At 35.1% G+C, this 21,381-nt stretch overlaps 1 protein-coding gene across 4 annotated transcripts in view; it reads left to right on the forward strand.

Moving 5' to 3' along the window:
* The window catches only part of WDR7 (WD repeat domain 7), a 359,360-nt gene that overhangs the window by 153,016 nt on the left and 184,963 nt on the right, over positions 1-21,381 (forward strand). For all 4 annotated transcript variants that reach the window (XM_058557197.1, XM_058557200.1, XM_058557199.1 and 1 more), the window contains one exon: positions 4,757-4,870. In XM_058557197.1, the coding sequence (XP_058413180.1) occupies positions 4,757-4,870 (114 nt within the window). The remainder of the gene's footprint in view (positions 1-4,756; positions 4,871-21,381) is intronic.

Below are 21,381 nucleotides of genomic sequence, written 5' to 3' on the forward strand. Positions count from 1 at the left end.
CCAGAAATTTTGACTGTGAGGACTAACAGAATGAGTTACCCATACAGTCAAAATCAAGAATGTAGTTTAAGTTTTTTAAAAATTAAAAATGGAATATGCTTCCTGAAAGAAGAAAATATTCATGGAAAATTTTGTTTTCTTATTGCATAAATGTTCTTTGTGGCTCTTTTTCTCCCTTTTTCTTCAACTACATGGCAGACAAGGTATCAGGAGAGTACTCAGAAGTAGCATGGATGCCATGGTTCATCTGGAATGTTAGAAGAGCAAACTTTTTTTTAACAGCTTTGTTGAGAAATAATGCACATGCCATTAAATTCACCTTTGAAAGTGTACAATGGTTTTTAGCAAATTCACAGAGTTGTACAACCATCACCACAATCAATTTCAGAACATTTTCATCACCCCAAAAAGAAACTCTGTACCCATAGAATCACTCCCCATTTCCCCCAATCCTCCTAGCCCTAAGCAACCATAGAGGTACTTTATGTCTCTGTAGATTTATCTATTTTGGACATTTCATATAAATGGAATCATACATGTGGTATTTTGTGACTGGCTTCTTTTACTTAGGACTTCCTTTCCTTGTATTGCTGATTAATATTCTGTAGTAGGAATATATCACAATTTACTTATCCATCAATAAATTGTGCTATATTTTACACATCAATTTGGATTGTTTACACTCTTTGGCTTTTATGAATAATGCTGCTGAAAACATTCGTATACGAGTCTGTGTGGACATATGTTTTCATTCTCTGGGAGTGGAATTACTGGGTCATATGATAACTCTCTGTTTAACCTTTTGAGGAATTGCCAGGCTGTTTACTGTTGAGTTTTGAGAGTTCCTTATATAGTTTAGGTACTAGATCCTTGCTGGATGTGTGATTTGGGGATCTTTTCTCCCACTCTGTAGCTTGTTTTTTGTCCTCTTAATAGGGTCTTTTGCAGAGCAGTTTTTAATTTTGATGAAGTCCACTTTACCAAATTTTCCTTTTATGGATTGCGCTTTTGATGTCAATTCTAGCCTTAGATCTCAGAGATTTTCTCCTACTTTTTTTTCTAAAAGTTTTGTAATATTATGTTCTACATTTAAGTCCATGATCCTTTTGAGTTAATTTTGTGTGTGTGTGTGTGTATGAGGAAGATTGGCCCTGAGCTAACATCTGTTGCCAGTCCTCCTCTTTTTGCTTGAGGAAGATTGGCCCTAAGATAACATCTGTTGCTAATCCTCCTCTTTTTGCTTGAGGAAGATTAGCCCTGAGATAACATCGGTGCCCATCTTCCTCTATTTTGTATGTGAGATGCTGCCACAGCATGGCGTGATGAGCCGTGCGTCGGTCTGTGCCTGAGATTCAAACCTGCAAACCCTAGGCTGCCGAAGCAGAGCATGCAAATTTAACCACTATGTCACCACACTGGCCCCCTGACTTAATTTTTATATAAGGTGTGAGGCTTAGGTCAAGGTTGGTATTTTTGTCTGTAGATGTCCAGTTATAGCAGCCCATTTGTTGAAGAGACTATTTTTCCTCCATTGAATTCCTTTTGCACCTCTGTCAAAAATCAGTTGGGCATATTTGTGTGCATCTTTTCCTGAGATCTCTATTCTGTTCTATTAACCTAAAACCACATAGTTTTAATAAATTTTACTATTTAATAAGTCTTGAAATGGGGTAGACTGATTTTTGCTACCTTATTCTTTTTTTCCCCCCAAATTCTTTTAGCTGTTCTAATTCCTTTGTCTTTCCATATAATTCTAGAATAATTTTGTCTGTATCTACAAAAAATCATGTTGGGGTTTTGATAGGAATTACATTAAACCTATATATCAGTTTGTGGAGAATTGGCATCTTTACTATGTTGAATCTTGCAATCCATGAATACAGTATGTCTCTACATTTCATTTATTTAGATCTTTGATTTTTTTCATCAGTGTTTTGTAGGTTTCAGCATACAAGTCCTGTATATGTGTTTTTAGGTTTACCTTTAAGTGTTTCTGTTTTTTGAACCATTGTTAGTAGTTTTTTTTTTAAGTGTCCACATGTTCATTGCTAGCATATAGAAATATAATTGATTTTTTAAGTGTTTTTTCTTATATTCTGCAGCCTTGCTGAACTCATTTATTAGTTCAGGTTTTTTGTAGATTCTTTTGGATTTTCCATATAGACAATCATTTTCTTCTTGAATAGGAACAATTTACCTCATCCATTCCAAACTATATATGTTTTCTTTTCTTGCTTTATTACACTAGGCTAGAACTTCTAACGCTATGTTAAATAAGAATGGTGAGTATGGACGTTTTTGGTTCATTCCTGATCATAGGAGGAAAGCATTCAGTCTTTCACCATTAGGTATAATAATGTTAGCTATAGATATTTTAGTAGATGCTCTTTATTAAGGTGAAGTAATTCTCCTCTATTTCTGTTTTTCTCAGTTTTTTTAAAATCGTGAATTGATGTTAAATTTTGTCAAATGATTGATATGATCATATGATATTTTTCTTCTTTAGCCTGTTAATATTTGGATTGATTGACTTTCGCACATAGAACCAGACCCGCTTGCATCCCTGGAATAAAGCTAACTTGGCCATGACGTATAATTCTTCGTGTATGTTGCTGAATTCTATTTGCTTATATTTTATTAAGGATTTTTGAGACTGTATTCATGAGAGATATTGATCTGTAGTTTTCTTTTTTTCTGCCAAGAGATAGAAGATTTTATAGCCCTTTCTTTGTTTTGGAAAACATTGATCAAAGAACCAGTTTCAGCCTAGCTACTTCTTGGTCTTTCAACCTTGGTTACTTTGAGATACACACGTTTGCTCTTTAAGCTCTATCCCAAAATATTGAATGCCTTCGGTTGACCAGTTACCTGGCACAGGACAAGAACTCCATGGAGGGCTTGACAGTATTTATACTCAGTGTTGTGTGATTCCATGATTTCTCATGGTTATGCTGTAATATTCTGTCTACTCTGCCCTGAGGAACTCAGTCCCTGGAAGGACTTGCTGGTAAAAGGATATTGGAGTTTGACATCAGAAGACCTATGTGTCAATACTGGTTCCCAAATTTAGTAGCTGTGTTATGTTGAGCAGTTACCCAACCTCTCTGATTAAATGAGATAAATTTAAATGGATATGTAAACGTGTTACTACATAAATACTAGCTTTATTTTCATTAAATCCCTTAATTTTACAGGAAAGAAAAATACTGCTAATAAATGATTGTTACTATCTAAACTATTTCTTAATATCTTTTCCCTGTTTCTCTCATCATTTTCAAAATTATCGTGTTAAAGAATGATAACTGAGAAATTTCAGAGATTTATATTTTGATTTAATAATATGAAATAATAATCTTTGATTTTATATTCAAGCAATAAATATTTAGGAATGTGGCATTTACCTTATCTCCTCCTCTTTTTGATTATTTTACTGGTAGCCATCTTTAAGTAATTAACTTATATTTTTATGGTAATCTCCCTTCTTTATTTTAAAATTTTATCTTGAAAACCCAACAACAAAAATGACACTATGAAGGGATAGCTTTGTCCTTTTGCATTCGTCAGGGACCATTGGTTTGGCGCTGTTCGTTTTTTTGTTGGAGCAATTCTGAACAAAGTGCTAGTTCTAAAATGGTGTGTTCTCTTCCTGCAATTTAAATCATTAGGCCTTAAAACGGCCTAATGGTAGATCTAGTTATGGATCATTCTGATAGTTGACAACCAAGTTTCTTCCTTTCTTGATGACTTTGGTAAACCTGAAGCAGCAAGGTGAAATTTTACGTAGAATTGTTTACGTCAATACACCTGGGAAGGAAAGAAGTCCTTGAATATTTGTAGCTTTTGGTTTTTAAAATATTTTGATGGATACTATGTATGCAGTACTGAAGTACTTCTTTAGAAGATTGATTAGAAGGTTCAGTTCCTAAAGTAACTTCCAGTGGTGAGATTTCTGTACACTGTGATTGAGAAATACCTGTTGATAACCATATGAAAAATCTTGAGACACCCTACTATCCATTGCCAAGTTAGAAGTAATGTAGTAGATGCAAATTGACAACAAAATATATCATCAAGGCTGGAAAGATAGGTGTGTAAGGAATAGACATTTGTATGAACTGGCAAGTTCTCAGGTGATTTACAGAATGGAAGCTTTTGGCCCCCTGATCTAGTTCACCTGTCTGCTCTCAGATTCTTTCAGTGTGATAGGTATCTGACTTCATATTTAATTCCTTCATAGACAGAGATATCGTACTCTTTTTGGGCAATGCATTTCAGGTTTCTTACCTAGACCCAGAGCACAAATCCCTCTTTTGTCTTCATCCTTCCTCCCAGTCCCTAAATTATAAGCAAACTAATACTAAAGAGAAGTAAACTTTTAAAATAGTCCTTGACTTTCTAGGGTTTTTTTTTCTCTTTGTAACATAATTATGTCTAAATCAGCTGAAGTAACTGTAGCAAAAATGTTGAAAGGAATCAGGTAAAAATGTAATTCACTTCCTGCTTTTTCTGTTTTTCCCAGGTCTTGGTTAAAAGTCAATATAGTTTATACCCATGTAAATACATACATATAAAGAAAGCACACATGAATGTTTTTGTTCATTAATTTGTGTCTCTTCCTAATTTTGGTGAATATATTCTATTTTTTTTTAATGTATTGCATTTGCATCCAATAAGTAAATTAAAAAGCTTTAAGAATTTTGGTCCACCTTTCTTTTAGTTTTTCTAAACTAAACCTTGTGATTCTCATTTGTTCTAGCTGGGGTCGCAGCAGAAGCCACGCAGACTATCAGCACTGCTCCCGATGCTTTGGGGCCAGAAGCCAAAGTCCAGGAGGACGAGCATGACCTTGTAGATGATGACATCACGACTGGTAAGCAGAGACATCTTTCACGTAATCTGGAGGAGCTTTGTCCAATATTGGAAAATGCTTTTAGGTCATTTATAGTGGCACTAAATATGTTGATGGAAAAGATGAAAACTTGTATTGATGGAGTGTTTAGTTTTATGAGAGACTCTTTAGTGTCCTTTTTGGTCTTGAAGTGGAAAGAAGCAGAACTGTTTATTGGGTCTAGGTTTGCTCGTTGTTGCTATAACAATGAACCTGCTAGCAGTGTGCTTGATTTTCTGGACACCTTCTAATTCAGAGGCTAGGATCATTACTAAAGCCTTGGAACATGCAGAAGAATCCACTTACTATGTTATGAAAGGTTTTGCAATTATAGGGTAAACTGAAGAATACTGAAATTGTAATAGCAATATATGCAATATAAGCTACATAAGGAAACTTACAGATACTCTTTGTACCTAGACTATAGAAATGAATGCTGCTTTTTACAGTTATTTACATTGTCTGGGTATTGAACATTCTTATCTGTATTATTTATCACATAACCAGACATAAAGTAAAATTTAGGAAAGCCGTTCATCACATGTTCAGCCTATCTTTTTGTAAACTTACATCGGTTTCAATTATTGGATCTCCAAATGAATTCAGCTCAATTTCTTTTAGTGCACAGAGAATGAAAACAACTTAGTATAGTATTTTTATTGGTATTAAGAATGATAAACTTCTGTTTTTGGTGCAGATGGTTAATATGTAAAATCTGACCATATAAATCTATAATTATTGTGAAGCAACAAATATTAACTTAATAGTAATCAATAATTTGAAAAGAAGCATACCCAGAAAATATCAGTAAAATTTCCAACAAAAATTAAGGGGAGGAAAAAAAACTAAAGGGAAGTTTTTTCTTTTAAAGCTGTGTGTGGCAGGTTTTTTACTGTTACCACCTGAATGCCTTTAAAATTTTTTCACTAGGAAGAAGTTGAGGGAGCCTAACGATCTCCCTTGAAAATTTACAAAGTCTGTATTTAAAAACCTATACCCCTGTGCCACTGCTCCAAGTAAGTAGTTAACTAAGTTCAGGAACATCTGGTTTTCAGCAAAAATGAGATGGTGGTGGTGGCTATTACTTGTTACTGTTTAATTCTTTTTTATGTATTAGTTCATTGATTTAAAAAAAAAAAATCCAACTTAAAAATAAGTATACATGATTCCAGAAATTTCTAACTTTTCTGAAAGTCATTTAGCACTTCACAATTGTGGAATTTGTTTCAGTAGCTACTAAAGGAAATTATTTCATTTGCAGATTTTTTTAAAATAATTCTTGCTTTATTCAGTTTTCATTGTTTTTCTTTAATAATGTTATAGATATGTTTTAATTCCTTATAAATTTTAAAGGCCTTCTAGTCTATAAAAAGAAGTGGTTTAATTCATAGAAGAAAAGAAGTTGCCTTTGCAATAGTAAAATAACTCAATTTGCATTCGAGAATAAAAGTTGAATTTTTGAGCACTCAAGTAAGCATTATTAAATCAGTACATTGAAATTTTGAATTACACACTACCAAAGTCATGAGACAGCCTTATAATGCATGACTGTTCTTATTTTATTGTTAAAAAAATCAAGAAGCTTAAAAATGAAAATATAGTTTGAAGGGTCAATTAGTGCTACATAAACTGTATCTTAGTCTGTAAGAAGTTCAGTTAAACATATGTGACGAATGACTCTTATTAGTTGATTAATTCATTTCATGCCATGAGTACTACAGGCAAGAATGTTCAATATCCAAAGAATTTAAATAACTAAAAAAGGCTTCCTTAACATGTTGTCAAAGCAACTAGCATGCTGCAATCTGTAGATCGTTCAGGTTACCTTTAGATGGTGTGACTTGATTAAGATGTGGTATAGATTTTTGTGATGGTTTAGAAGAAAACCATATTTCTTTTTATTGACTGGAATCCTCTATAAATTGCATTATGAAAAATACGGTAGATGCATCAAGAGAAACCTGTTTCAAGCACAATAATCTTATTTTGGGATGGCCAGCATTGTACAGCATGAGTACTACAGAAGCCATTCACTTTGAAAAATAAAGGTTTTTTTTCGATTATTTAAAAGGAATTGCTCTGTTAATATCTCCTCATAAAATAAATAGAAATTATATCATGACAGAAATATTTGCCTATATCTTGAATGAATTATTATTTGGAAGCTGTATTTAGGCTAATAGGCATAGCTGTATCAATTTCTTTTTGTAGTAATCTGAGACTTAATTCTTCAATTAATTAAACTGACCAAGATAGCAATTAAAATGTGAAAGCATAATTTAGTGCTTTTGCTATAGGCACAGTAGTCATTTTTGAAATTTTTCTTTTGGGTGAGAATGAGCGAGGTATGGATGTTGTCTTCTGACAGCTGTGTCTGAGCCTAACAGTCTTTGTTAGGGTTTGCCTTGTAAAAGTAAAGAAGCATGGATAGAGCTGTAGAAGTGTTGGCTATGATCAATTGGAACTAATTAAATTTATTTGAAATGAAGAATCTTAACTGGAAGAGGACAACTGAAAAACTGGGAAGAAAAAATTGAGTCTTGATTGAGACAGTTTAAACCTTCAGCCTGTCATTTAAAAAATATGCTGCAGCTTCTTTCTATGTCTTTCTTTTTAAAGCTAATATCTATTGATCGACTCTACAAAGTAATGCCAGTGTGCCTTGGTCAAAACACACACTCGGTTTTACTTAGCATTCTATCTTAAGAGTCATCAAATGTTTTCTTTTAACCAAATGTTTTAAATTACATATCAAAGCCATATTAGCCGTTTTTCCAGGTTAAATTTGTTTTTGTATAGAAAAAATATTAAAACCTATTCCACATATTTTTTTGATATCATACAGTATGCATGGGAAATATACTTTCTTTTTCAAGGGAATTACTTTAAGTTTTGCAACATCGTATATTTAAAATCTGTTTTAACAACAATAATAGTATTTTCTTTAAAGTAAAAAGAATGGCATTAAGATTGTTTCTTGATTATTTATAATTTTAATCACATGAATATTACTCTATATCTCTGTGTTTGCTTTTGTATGTATACTTTTATTTTTAGTATTGTAATTAAATGGTTCTATGGATATATAATCAATATTTTTAAATACTGTGTTCTTATTTCATTACAGTATTAATAGGTCATAATTATATTAATGGAGTAAATCGCACTAAAAACTGACTTACCTAGAAAAAATTTTAGATAAATCATAATCTGTTTTTTAAGGTAGCCTTTTTTTGGTGACTTTCTTAATTATCTTTATGTAGTTTTCATCGTGGCAGAGGATGACATTCTGAGTGAGGATGAAGCTATACATCCCCTAAATGTTGCGTTTTAAAACAACCTCCACCTAATTGCAGTTAAAAAGAATTTTGTAAGGGTTTCATTCACAAACCTGCATACATCCCTTTAAGAAAGTCCCAGTATATTTCTGAGGGTCATACTGCAGTGTCCTGTCCCTTGTTTAACACAGCAGGGACACAAAGTGCCCATATAGCAGTGATAATGGGTCAGGAGTCACTGACATTGTCAAAAAGAGACAGCTTGATAGTAGATCAGCAGCACAGTTGACAGATTCAACTGCTTACAACAAAAGCAACAATGATATATGAATTCAGATGGGTGTATTGGCTGTATTTGTTGTATTTTTTGTAAAGTTTAAATTTAATTTGTAAAAAAGAAAAGAGAGAAATGCTATGGAAAAAAGAAAAATAGAGAAGGTTAAGAGAAATTGAAAGTAATATCCATTGACAATTTGCTATGTACCAAGTGCTTTACGCTTGACTCTTATGACATTTCTTTGAAGCAGATGCTAATATTTTTCTGGATATATAGATGAAGAAACAAGCTCAGAGAGGTCACTTTTATAGGGTCACATACTTAACAAGTGATAGATCTGGGATTTAAAATGAGTCCTGCCTGACTCCAAAGCTTATGTGTGGTCTTAAGTACCACCCCACACTGCCTCACATTCTCAAACTCATTGAACTTTGGCATATTTTCATTTTCTTTTGAAATGTGAGATGATGTCACAGTTCACCTTTATTGCTTATGGTATCAGACATAAACCTGATCTTTACTGGATATCTTATTACTTAAAATGCAAACTTGCCATTCTAAATTTAGACCCAAAAAAAAAATTTTTAGAAAAAAAAATCATCACATATTCTTTATTCTGTTTAAATTTGTTCTTTATTTAGGACTACTATGGTATAATACTGTAAATATAAGAAGTGTTCATTACTAAACAGCTATTTTATCATATATGTAAAATTAAATATTTAATGTTCTGTCTAGCTTTTTGAAGTCATCAATATAAAACTGACACCTTCACGTATATTCATAAACTAAAGTCAACATCTCTAGTATATTAAGATAGAGCTGAAAAGGACGTCTAGTCTGAGACTAATATTGATTTGTGCATTTTACCACTTAGTAAAGGCCCTATTCATAGATGTTTATACATTTATTTTGACTAAAAGATAGGAAATTCATCCTGTTAAAGTACAGATAAGTTGCAAAGAACAAAATTTGGGGCATTCTGTATTCAGAAATCAGAAGTACTTTCTAAGCATAGAGACAGAGGCTTTGCAATAGTAAACTAGAATAAGACTTCTACATTGCACCCTTTCTCTTTCTCATTCTTTAGTTTATAATTAACAGTCTAAAAAATAGTCCTAGATCTATGTGACTTTTAAGTTATTTGTTCTAAATTCTTATCACTACCCTTGCTTTTGACTTCAGAATGTTAGCTACTACAACATATTATTAAGGTTTTGGGATAATTATAAATTACTAATGTTATGGTTTGTTTACCATGCAGTTTTCATGAAAACAGATGTTAAGAAAAACAAAAGTGTGGATTTTGTAGTTTTCTGAGTGAACTATCTCATTCCAAATAATTTACCTTTCTATACTTTTTTTTTTAATCTGGGGGAAGAAATTAAATTTTTTTGTTGTTTAAAGTGTTTAACATTCAGCTTTAGTTGTATGTTGATAGTAGGTTAAGTAGAAAATTTCTAAATATGGTTTTTGAAAGTTTCTGACACACATATTAAAATATAGCCAAAATTATACCTTTTAGTCATTCATTTTCTCGTCTAATATTTTCCTTCTGGGTGATTGACTTTCCCTTTTCTTTGGTTTTTAACTACCACTCACATGTTAATGACTATCAAATCTGTATCTCCAACTTAGGCTTTTCTTCTAAGTAGTAGGTTAATATGTCCTCCTGCCTGAATTTAGATACCTAAATACCAAGTTTAAAATGAACTTATATGTCTTCCTAAAACTCATCTCCTTTTATATTTATATCTCAGGCGTCGCTAAGAGTACCGTTAACCATCCAACATCCCAAACTAGAAACCAAGGAATGATCCTGGCTTCCCCACTTTCCAACAGTGTCCACATGTAGTTGGTACCAGTTCTTGTAAAATACACCTCTTAAATATCTCCTGATGATTTTCCTGTTCTCCATTCCACAGAGAATACCTAGGTCCAGACTGTCACACCTTAATGAGATATCTAGGGCCCTTCAAAGACTGACCCCTGTCTCTAGCTTCATCGGCTGCTATAGCAATACTGAACTTTGTTTCCCCAGGGTACCCTGTTATTCATGACTCATACTTTGCATGTGGCCCTCTGTCTGGCTGGTATGCTCTCAATTCTGTCACACATGGTGAAGTCCTGAGGGTTCCCTCAAACCCAGCTTGAGTGTCACTATCTTCCTGAAGCCCTTCTGGGCCCCCCATACATAAGACCACCCAGTTGGTTGTATGCATTTCTGCTGTTGCACTCTGTAATACTGTTAAGTGACCATTTCACCTGCCCTCTGTGAGTCATGTGTGGGCATGTGACTTTTACCTCTTTGTATTTCTAGCACTATAATAGTGCCCTGGTACATAGCATCTTCTCAATAAATGTTTATTAAATGAATGATTGAATTAGTGAATCTATAAGATAACTCATATTTCAACTTATATACTATTTATTTACTTATGTGTATTTACTATGTATTTCCTATAATGTAGTGTGTGTGTATGTATGTATATCCTTAATCTCTCCCCTTCTTCTTAGTGAGTGTTTACTGGTTCAAAAAGTGTTGGTAACAGATTAGTGGGGGAATATAGGCTTATTTTCAGATAAACTGTCTCTTGATATTGTGAAAATGAGAGTTGGAACAGATCTAAAAGGATAATTAGCTCTGCTGAATTTGTAACTGTTGATTCCCATTTAAAAGTTAGTCTTTTTCTCTTGGAAAACAATATATCTTCAAAATTAGGAAAAGGATGTGATCCATAGGATTTAAATGAGAAAAGACATGAAAAAATACCTAGCACAAATGTGTTCTATAACTTAAATCTTAATGAGAAGGTAGAAAGTGGGATGTGCTATTGTGGGATGCATAAGCAGAGAAATAGACTCTTAGAACTCTCGGAGAGTCCCCTGTCTGTGGTCTGCATTGACCCAGACTGCGGAGATGTGCTTATGGATGATGGTCCTAGTTTCTTGGACATTTGTGAATCCCTGTTTTGTTGCTCTTTCTTCAGTCACGCTTTTCTTCTCTCTGTGCGGTCTCTCTCACTGCCCTGGGAGCAGTGCTGCCTCATTTCTAGGCTCAGCTCTGTCAACGAAAACCAAAATCTCTTGTGATTTTCCTGGAGCTAGAGATATCAGTGTAGCTGTTGTCTAAGAGATCCCTCTGGGATTTGGTGGCCCACCGCAGGAGAAGCAAGGTGGCTTATATGGAGGGAGAAATGGGGGAAGTGGGGAGATGCTCATGGGGAGGAGAGAAATGCAGAGTTTTTCCAGGAGGTCTGACACTGGCATTAAACACATGCCACTGAAGAATGAGAGCATGGCATCATGTTGTGTGATGGTGTACAGAGTGTTTTTGTGGCATTCCTCTGGGTATCTGCAGTCAGTTATTTAGCATCAAGAAAGCTTGCTTTTTATCGTCCATTGAAAATTGCAAGTTATACACCGAGATTTAATGTGTTCAAACTTATGTTTAAAGGCTTGACCTGGGGTGACTTGCCTAAGAAAAAGCATAAAAGAAAAGAAGACAACAGTGAGGACAGAAGGTGGCTAGTAAATACCATTTGAATATTCAGTTTCTTTAAAAAAATTTTTTTAGACTTTTAAAATGGGAAATCTACTAAATATCAATGTATTTTGCCAAAGAAAGTGTTTGTGTATTTAAATGAATTAAATGTCATAAAGTGTCAGAGATGCTGCAACATAAATTACTTTAATCAACTGTTACATTGGCACCAAATCTTCCATAATGATATTTTCCAATAATAGCACTTTTATTTCATTATAGCCTGTAATGTGTACATACAGGCTGTTTGCGTATAATACTTCTGCAAGGGGTTGGTCAGATAAACAGTAATTGGCATCATCTTAGCAAACTCATCTAAAAGAACACATTCAAAAGGCAGGGACTTAAAGTTACTGTCATACCAACTCACTAGCATTTATTGAGTACCTAGTATGTGTCAGGTTTTGCTCTAGGCCCTTTTTAATCCTGAAACAACTCATTGCAATAAATTCTCCTTATCACTTCTGTTTTACAAGAGAGGAAGATGAGGCACAGAATGGTTAAGTAACTTTCTATAGAAAGCCTACAGATAGGAAATACAGAGTCAGGATTTGAATCTAGACTGTCTGCCTCTAGATCTTGTGCTCTTAAGTGGAAGTAATTTGTTCTAAACCGGGCCATTTAAAAGATCTTATAAGGAAAAGAAAAAGAAAAACACAAATTCGTTATGGCATATCATTTTCTCTTTGTGTGATGAACTTCTATTTTAATTTTTATATAGCTTAATTTTTTATATAGTATAAGGAAATATTTAATATGTGAAGATTTCCTATTTCTTAAAAAATAAACAGGGGCCGGCCCGGTGGCGCAAGTGGTTAAGTGCGTGCGCTCCACTGCAGCGGCCCAGGGTTCGCTCGTTCGGATCCTGGGTGCGCATCAACGCACTGCTTGTCAAGCCATGCTGTGGTGACGTCCCATATAAAGTAGAGGAAGATGGGCATGGATGTTAGCCCAGGGCCGGTCTTCCTCGGCAAAAAAAGAGGAGGATTGGCAGATGTTAGCTCAGGGCCGATCTTCCTCACGAAAAAAAAAAACGTAGATAATTAGTATAGGAAGATAATTTTATATATTTTCTAGATAAAATTAGAATTATTTTATGTTTACATAAAACCACACATATAAATATATCAGCACATATACAATATTAGGTCACAAAGGCTTAAGATTTGATTTTCAGACTTAATATTATATATTCTGTTTGAGAAATTTAGACTAAATAGGAAAAAGCAGAAATACTTCGTTGGATAAGAATGTAGGAGCTGTTAAAAAAAAAAAAAAAGCCCTCCATGTGGGTGAATAACCTTCAGGATGAACTTCAAGTTTGGCCTTTTGTGAGCTGTGTAATAATACCTCATGGAAAGGAATGAATTGCATTAGATTGTGGCACACTATTATATATCTGTATATTACATGAATTACCCTTATAATTGATATCAAACCCATATGACCAAAAGTTATAATTCACAGAGGTAATGACAACAATGTCTCATAATTCACAGACTTTATGTCATACCTGTGAATGATTTCTTTTACTGTGCAAACCACGTTCAAGGGGAAAAACAGGTTTTAAAACAGATGTGAGGTTTTAAAAAGTTCTTCCTGATACTTTGTAGTCACTTTTAATACATAAAAAGATAATTAAATTGATTAGCATCCTTGAATTTCCCCATGATTTTTTGGATTAAAATTAATTGTCAAGCATAAAGGCTTTTACCTTAATTTGAAATTTTTAATCACAAATGAAAGTATTTGAGGTACAGACAATCATGAACCTGAATGTGTTTTCTCCTCATAAGATTTATTAGAAAGAGAAGACCTTCATAGGTAGGATAAAAATCAAATGAGAATACTTATTCACCTTTTTTTTTTTTTTTAATAACTATGTACCCTAAATAAAGATGGGTGAATTAAATGAAATAAATCTAATTTAAAACGATTGAGGGAAACTGAACCAGTTTCCCTTTCTCTGCTCTTTTTGTATATATTTTTTTTCAGTGTCATTGGTACCACCTAAAAGAAGTGTAAGGAGTATTCAAGTTTATTCAACAGAAACATTAATATGCACTTTGTATTTTTGTATCAGCACATCGTAGGGAAGATTTAGTAAAGCCATCATCTAGTTGAGAAGCTGATGGTCTAATTTTAGAGAGAAGCTGTATATTCACACATAGCTGCACACACATGTGTGCGACATACACATACATGTGATAGACTTCAGATAGAATTCCGAGCAGTGCGTATTAGTTAAGGTAGGAATTTTGTGTGAGGTAAGCCTGCATTTGTGGCAGAGATGGACAGACATGGGAAAAGCTTTTGAGCTAACGCTGTTAGTTGAGAGGCTTTGAAACGAAGACTCTGTGGAGGGCTGAGAAGAATGGCCTGGCTGAGGTGACAGACTGGCAGTGTCATCCAGGAATGAGAGTCTGCTGTCAGATCAGGCAGGTTCATTGGGAACAGCAGATTTTACATCCTGTCCTGTATGTTACTTTAAAGTGGGGTTAATTATTAAACAGATATAGAAGGAATTTAAAATGCTGATGGAATGTATTGGCTTCATATCCACTGTGCTTAATTCTACTTCATGGTTTTCCTTTTCATTCGACAGGGATTTTTGAGCACCTGCTAGGTATGGAGCATTTACTAGATGCTGAGTGTAGAGTTATACTCCAGAGGGCAAGACTGGTGACTGGTTGTGTTTGTTGTTTGTTGGGAAATTTTTGCCTGAAGAGCTGTTATTCGTGAAGGTTTAATGAATTCATATTATTGTGATGTAAAACTTACATTTCATATGTATGTCCAAGAGTGAATCTACAGATTTCATAGAAGTGAGAAAACAAAATGAAACAGATTCAAATCAACCAGATGAAAAGCTGGTCTGCAATAGTAAATATATAGTTAGAATATTTTAGAATAAATATGGTTGCATCAGAGGCTCAAGTGGATCATTGTCTGGGTTCAAATCTCAGCCTCCCTGCATATTCGCTGTGTGGCCTGTGCAAGTTGCTTGACGGTACCAAGCCTCAATTTTCTCCCCTGAAATATGAGATAGTAAGATTCTTGTGAGTATTATGAGATGGTGCACGGAAACTTCTTAAAGGCAGAGGAACTGACACATAATAAGTGCTCAAGAAATTCTATGTGCCTCCTTCCTTCCTTCCCTGCTCCTCATTAGTACCATCTTCCTTAAGTGATTTGCTTTAATAGATAGAATAAATGGTTTGCAATTAACTTCTATAAGTCATTTTTAAATCAGTTCTTTTAGATGACTTGATGTTTATTCTAGATAGTTTGATCATCACTCCCAGGAATATAAATTTACTAGACAGATTTATTCTTTATAGATAGAGAAATAAGCTGCATTCCAACTTCCGTGCAAATTTTCAGAAATTTCCAAAAGATGACTCATGAAATATTGATGAATCATTATATTTTCTTAAATACATTCATATTGGCTTCTTTTTACCACATTTATTATCTGAGTTGAATCTGACCAAGAAAAGTGAACCATTTGATGAAATAGAAATAATGACGGCCTTAAAAGATGATATTTATTTATACTTATAGTAACTAAGGGAGAGTTAATTTGCATATTCACACCTATGTTTGGCCAGTGGTGATCAGTGAGGAATGGGAGGGAGAGAATGATACAGAAGAGCTTTCTGAAGGTTCTGATGTAGCCGTTTAGTTGAGAGTCCCTGTTAGACTTCGGAAAGCATACTGTTTAAGAGACAATAAAACCTAAAGGATGAAAGAAAATCTTCACGGTACTATCATTAATAGTCTTGCCAAGAAAGTAGAGGAGAAATGGTTATTGCAGCTCTCAGACTTTCAAAAGAGGCTTAGTTATTAGCTCAATTTTTTAAAGGGTGTGTTCAAAAGTAGAACAAGGTATACACACCAAAATATCAATTAAATGTGAGAGTGGAATAACGACATTTTCAGAAATGCAGGATCTCAAAAAATGTACCTCCCATGCTCTTTTATCAGAAACTAGTAAAGGAGGTGCTCCACCAAAATAAGGGAGTACACCAAGAGGAAAGCCAAGATCCAGTGATCCAGATAACCTGTCTTATAAAGCCTGGCTCCCTTTTTTATGCCTGTAAACTCTACCCCACTTTCATGAGTTGGCACCTCTTGGAACATAACCTTAGAAACCTAGCCACTCTGAAGATTGCATGGTGAAGAGAGTTCTGGGAGGCAAACATTTATATTTCAAGGCCTAGCAGCCCCTCCTCATGGCAAGAGTCTCAAACAATGATTGGATTGATTTTAAGGTTTATTCAAATGCATCAAACTATGTTCCAGATATTTGGCAAGATCTAACTTCCCAGGACTTGATTTCTGCTCCCGAGGCTGCTTCCCTATATTCTAGATTTACACAACTGGGTGAGAATTTGGGGGTAAATTATTGGAACATATAGAAAACCAAGTAAACAACAACAATGAAAGACTATTATTAAGTACAGGGAGCAAAAAAAAAAGTTGTATTGAAAAAGTTATCATGATTGATAAACCACATAGTTGAGCTGTGAATAGCATGCACATCGTCATGAAAATATAAGCATTGATTATGATACCATAGTTTCAATAAGAACTAGGATATAAATAGGCAGAGAAAGAAGTAGGCAGACAGTGTGCGTGAATGTGGTGTGTCTGTGAGAAATGTGCAAGTAAGTTGTGTATATGTGAAGGAGAACCCAGTTTTCATTGACCATAGTGAGGAGTCATAAGCCTAAAGATAAGGTAAGCCTAAAACTGAAAAATTAGAAAGTAGCCACACAGAATTTTCTACAAGAGCCAAAAGTGGTTGTTTTTGCCGAGTGGAAGTTGAGGACTGCTGCTTTTTAATGCTAACTTGCAGATCTGTTTGACTCTTTAAACAATGTATAGTTTCATAAAATAAAAACTAAATTTAAAAATAAATATAAAAATTTTGAAAAGTAGAACAAGGGAGCAGATAACCAAAGGTAACAGTGAAAGGTGATGTAAACTAATGTCACCAAGTCCAAGCCAGAATGAGCTGGAAACAAGCAGAATGTGTGTTTCTGCCCACCTCTTTCCCATCCTTTTTTCCTAGCTGTGTTTCAAAGCAGGAGAAGACAGAAGAGAGAGTTCCACTGTGGTGTGAGATAGTATAGGATGGAAAGAATGGAAGAGACATTAAAAACACTCAGTTTCTATAAGTAGAAGAGTGAAGGGAACCTAGATGTTTTACATTAGTTTTCCTCGTGATCTAGTGAATTGCATCCAAGGGTTGTGAAAACTTGCTGCAGTGATAACAGAATCACTCTTGGTTGATTTTGAAGAAAACGTGAAGAATGAAAATAAAAATCTGCAGACGGACAAAAGTCTTTATTTTTAAAAATGGAGATAAATCTGATCTAAGAAACTCTAAACTGGTAGTGTACTGTTCATATATACCAAAAAGCTGCAGTGGATTTTAAACATGATTTGGGAGCACTTGGAAGAAATAATGAGAATCAGTACAGATGCCCTGAGCTTTCCTACACACTTGAATTTTATCACATTGTTTCAGTTGTGTTGATTTTGTTACCATCCGTCACCTAAAATCATTTTGATGTTTTGGTGTAAGATGTATATGATTCATCATAAGATGACATTTATACTCTTCTGTGGGTCTTCACTGCATACAGACACAATGAAATGAGTCATCCTCCTGTTCATGGAAAGCTGTTTCTCACGATAAATTTGGATTTTTTAGAATTTGGTTTGATATTACTTACACGAGTATCATTGCTAATGTCTTACTCATTATTTTCTCATGATGAGTTTATCGACTGACTTAGGGAAGAGAACTTCTGAAAAATAGGAAACAGTCTATAAAGAAAATCCCAGCAATACAGCCCAAGATTCAGCAGGACGATAAACATCCGTGTAAGTGGTAGCGGTCACTGCTCCAGGGCTGCCTCCAGATCGTCTCTGGGGACAGCTCGTGGCACCTTTGGTATTTGTGATACTAAAGTGTGTGTCTGACTTGCTTGTATATATTCATGTGGAAGTTTTTGCACATTCCAGTAAACAAACGATGTTTTAGAGAGCCTGGCTTGATGTCACAGCAGTTTTTACTATTAAATATGCAGAAAGTGGCATTCACTCTTTGTAGCACAGTGGTGTATCCGGTAGGTAGTCTGCCTCTGCAGAAGCATGGTTTTCAGTGTAACCAGACAGGCCTGGGAGAGTCCCTCTGAGGGGTTTATGACACACTAGTTAGGCATCTTTGAGCTTGAATTCTAGCCAGGCAAAAACGGGAGGCAGAAAAAGGCTTTCCAAGCTAGAGGCAAGGCTTGGGAGGGAGAGAGCAAGAGGTGGTGCAGCGTTTTGGGGGAAGTATAAGTGGTTCAGTATGAATGTGTATAGAGTGGGGCGGGGCCGGACTGACAAGAGATGGTACTCTGGGGGAGGCCGGATGGTGAAAGGCTTTGTGTATCAGGCTGAGCTGCTTTATCCTTATTCAAGGCACAACCAGGAACCATTGAAGAGTTTTCATACAGGTAAAGACATAATCTGATTTGCCATTAGTCAAAACACTCTGACTATAGGTGCTGAATATATTGGGGGTCAGTGTTGGGGCAAGTAGGGGTACACGATTAACGAGGGCAGGAACACTGGTTAGGAGGAGGATGTTGCAGTCGTCCAGGGCAATCCAGGAGCGCCTGAATTGAGGTAGTGCAAGTGCAGCTCAATAGATGGATGTAGAACTTGGAGAGCTAAATTTAATACTCGAAGCTGCCTTTTTTAAAATGGTATTTAAGTTTATTTAAAACATTCTGATTATTTAAAGTCCTCTAGGTCTATAGTTAAATAAGCTAATTATTGCCTAATATTAAATAAAACAATAAAATCAATGCTTACATTTACAAACATCAGTTGAAGTAAATGATTGATCTTGTTATATAAGTGCTTTATTATGAATTTAGTGTAGAGAATATTAATGTCATTCATGTGCTGTATAAAAATCTCCCCCCCATTTTTGCTACATTATCGTAGAGTTGGAAAGACCTAATTTATACTCTAGTAGTTAGATTCAGACCAATCTTTTACCCAGTGCAAGGAATTTCTTATATGACATCACTGAACATAAAGGTTATCCAACCTCTGCTTACACATTGTATTACTTTTCTATTGCTACAAAATAGATTACCACAAATGTTGTGGTTTAAAATTACCTCACAGTTTCCAAGGATCAGGGCGTCCAGGCACAGTTTAGCTCTATCCTCTATTCTGGGTCTCACGAGGCTGCAGTCAAGGTGTTGGCCAGGGCTAGGTCTCATCTGAGGCTTGGAGTCCTCTTCCAATCTCACATGCTGTTGGCAGAATTCAGTTCCTTGCAGTTGTAGGACTGAGGTCCTCAGTTTCTAGAGGCTATCCACAGTTCCCTGCCGCATGGCCCTCTCCAGAGGCATTTCCCATCATTGCAGCTTCCTTCTTCAGAGTCAGCAGGGGAATTTATCTAGGGCATGCTTATCGTAACCTAATCATGGGAGTGCCACACAACATAACCTGATTATGGGAGTGGCATCCCATCACTTTGCTATATTCTATTGGTTAGAAGTAAGTCCCAGATCCTGCCCACTCTCAAGGGGAGGGGATGATACAAAGGTGTGACTCATTGGAGGTCACCCTAGGATGCTCCCACTGTACACACCTAGGCAGTTACGGGACTCACTGTTTGCAATGTCATTCCTTCTATATTTTGCTTGTTTTGTTCATGTGTGTATGTATATGTGAGAAAGAGAGAGAGAGAGAGAATTTCTCCTCCTGTGTCCTCTCGTTGCCGTTCATCAACTTCTCATATGACCTAATTTCTAGACTCTTCTCTCTTCCAGTTTTCTGTATCTATTCCAGTTTATCAGTGATATTCCTTAGACCTTGGCACCCAGAACTGATCATGCTACCACCAGCAGACCAGTATAAGTATTATGGGACTATTGGTTTTCTTTATCTGCATACTATACTTCTAAAATTAAATTGGTTTTCTTTAGGAGGCATCTGTTTTTGACTGCTACTAAATATGAAATCACCTAAACTCCATTTTTACATGAAGTGCTGTTAATTCAAGTCTTCTCAATTTAGAAACTAGACTTGATATTTTATCCTTTTTGATTTGTATCTTGTTGGCTTCAGCCCATCATCCAGTGTAGGAATCTTCTCTGCTGTCCAGTGGATTAGTTATTCCTCCAGCTATATCTCCTCTGTGAATGTGATGAACAAGCCTTCTGTGCTGTCATATGCTAACTAGTTAATTGTGAACCAGGACCCATTGAGACTCTTGCAGCACATGGCTAGGGAGCTACTCCACCTAGTCACCAGCCCTGACATTACTATGTAGGTTCGACTTTTCAACTCAGCACAAACCAATGCTTTTGCAGTGTCGCCCAACTCAAATTTCTCCATCTTGTTCATAATAATACTCCCAAGAGATTTCTTCAGATGCCTTGCTGAAATCAGAATATGTTGCTTTTGTGGACAGTATAGTTTTAAGATAATGAGTTTTAAATTTGTGGTATTGAGTCTAACCTACAAGCATTTAAAGGGATTTTAAATCCTTCTTGAAATGTATTGGGTTGCAATGATATTGGAGATATGTGATTTTTAAATTAGCAACGAACAGTAGTAATCATCCTCAGGATTTTCCAGGGGTCACCTTGCATTATTGACTGGATGATTGTCGTGTCGATAGGGCAGATATGACCACTTGCCCATAGGAATCAGAAGTTATATATATCCACAAGATTTAAAAATTTCTATTTCTGACTTTGCATATGCTGTGGTTTTTGTGACAAGTATTTATTGATGGAGTATTTACAAGAATGTGTAAGTGCTTGATTTGCTTGATTTAAAACTTAGGTCTTTTGTTACTATGTTTGTTTTTTTTTTTGATGGATGTTAACTAGATTTATTGTGGTGAGCATTTTGCAATATATACAAAGATTGCATAATTATGTTGTACACTTGAAACTAACGTAATGTTGTATGTCAATTATATCTCAATTAGAAAAAGAAGAAAAAAGAACTTTATAACTCTTTTAGACAAGATGCACATGATTAAAAAAACCTTGGAAAGGAGTGGATTCACAGAGTATAGGAAGCTGAACATGAGTCATAACAACCATTTAAAAAACAGAGTAGGGAAAAAAACACAGTGGGAAGTGTAACCACAAGTATAACACATAAATAGTTTTAGGGTCTATATGATTTATATACATTTGTCAGTGAGGATATTGATATATTAATATATGGATCTGGTGGTATTTCTTTTCTGAAATCTATTAGAATAACCAGATGGGCCAATTTCCAACAGCAGCTCCCAGGCTAATGTGTTCTGATTCCAGCTCTTAGAAGAAAGGCCATCTGATGGAATGCCCAGGCAGAA

The sequence above is a fragment of the Diceros bicornis genome, chromosome 16 (genome assembly GCF_020826845.1).
Source record: "Diceros bicornis minor isolate mBicDic1 chromosome 16, mDicBic1.mat.cur, whole genome shotgun sequence".
Lineage (NCBI taxonomy): Eukaryota > Metazoa > Chordata > Mammalia > Perissodactyla > Rhinocerotidae > Diceros > Diceros bicornis.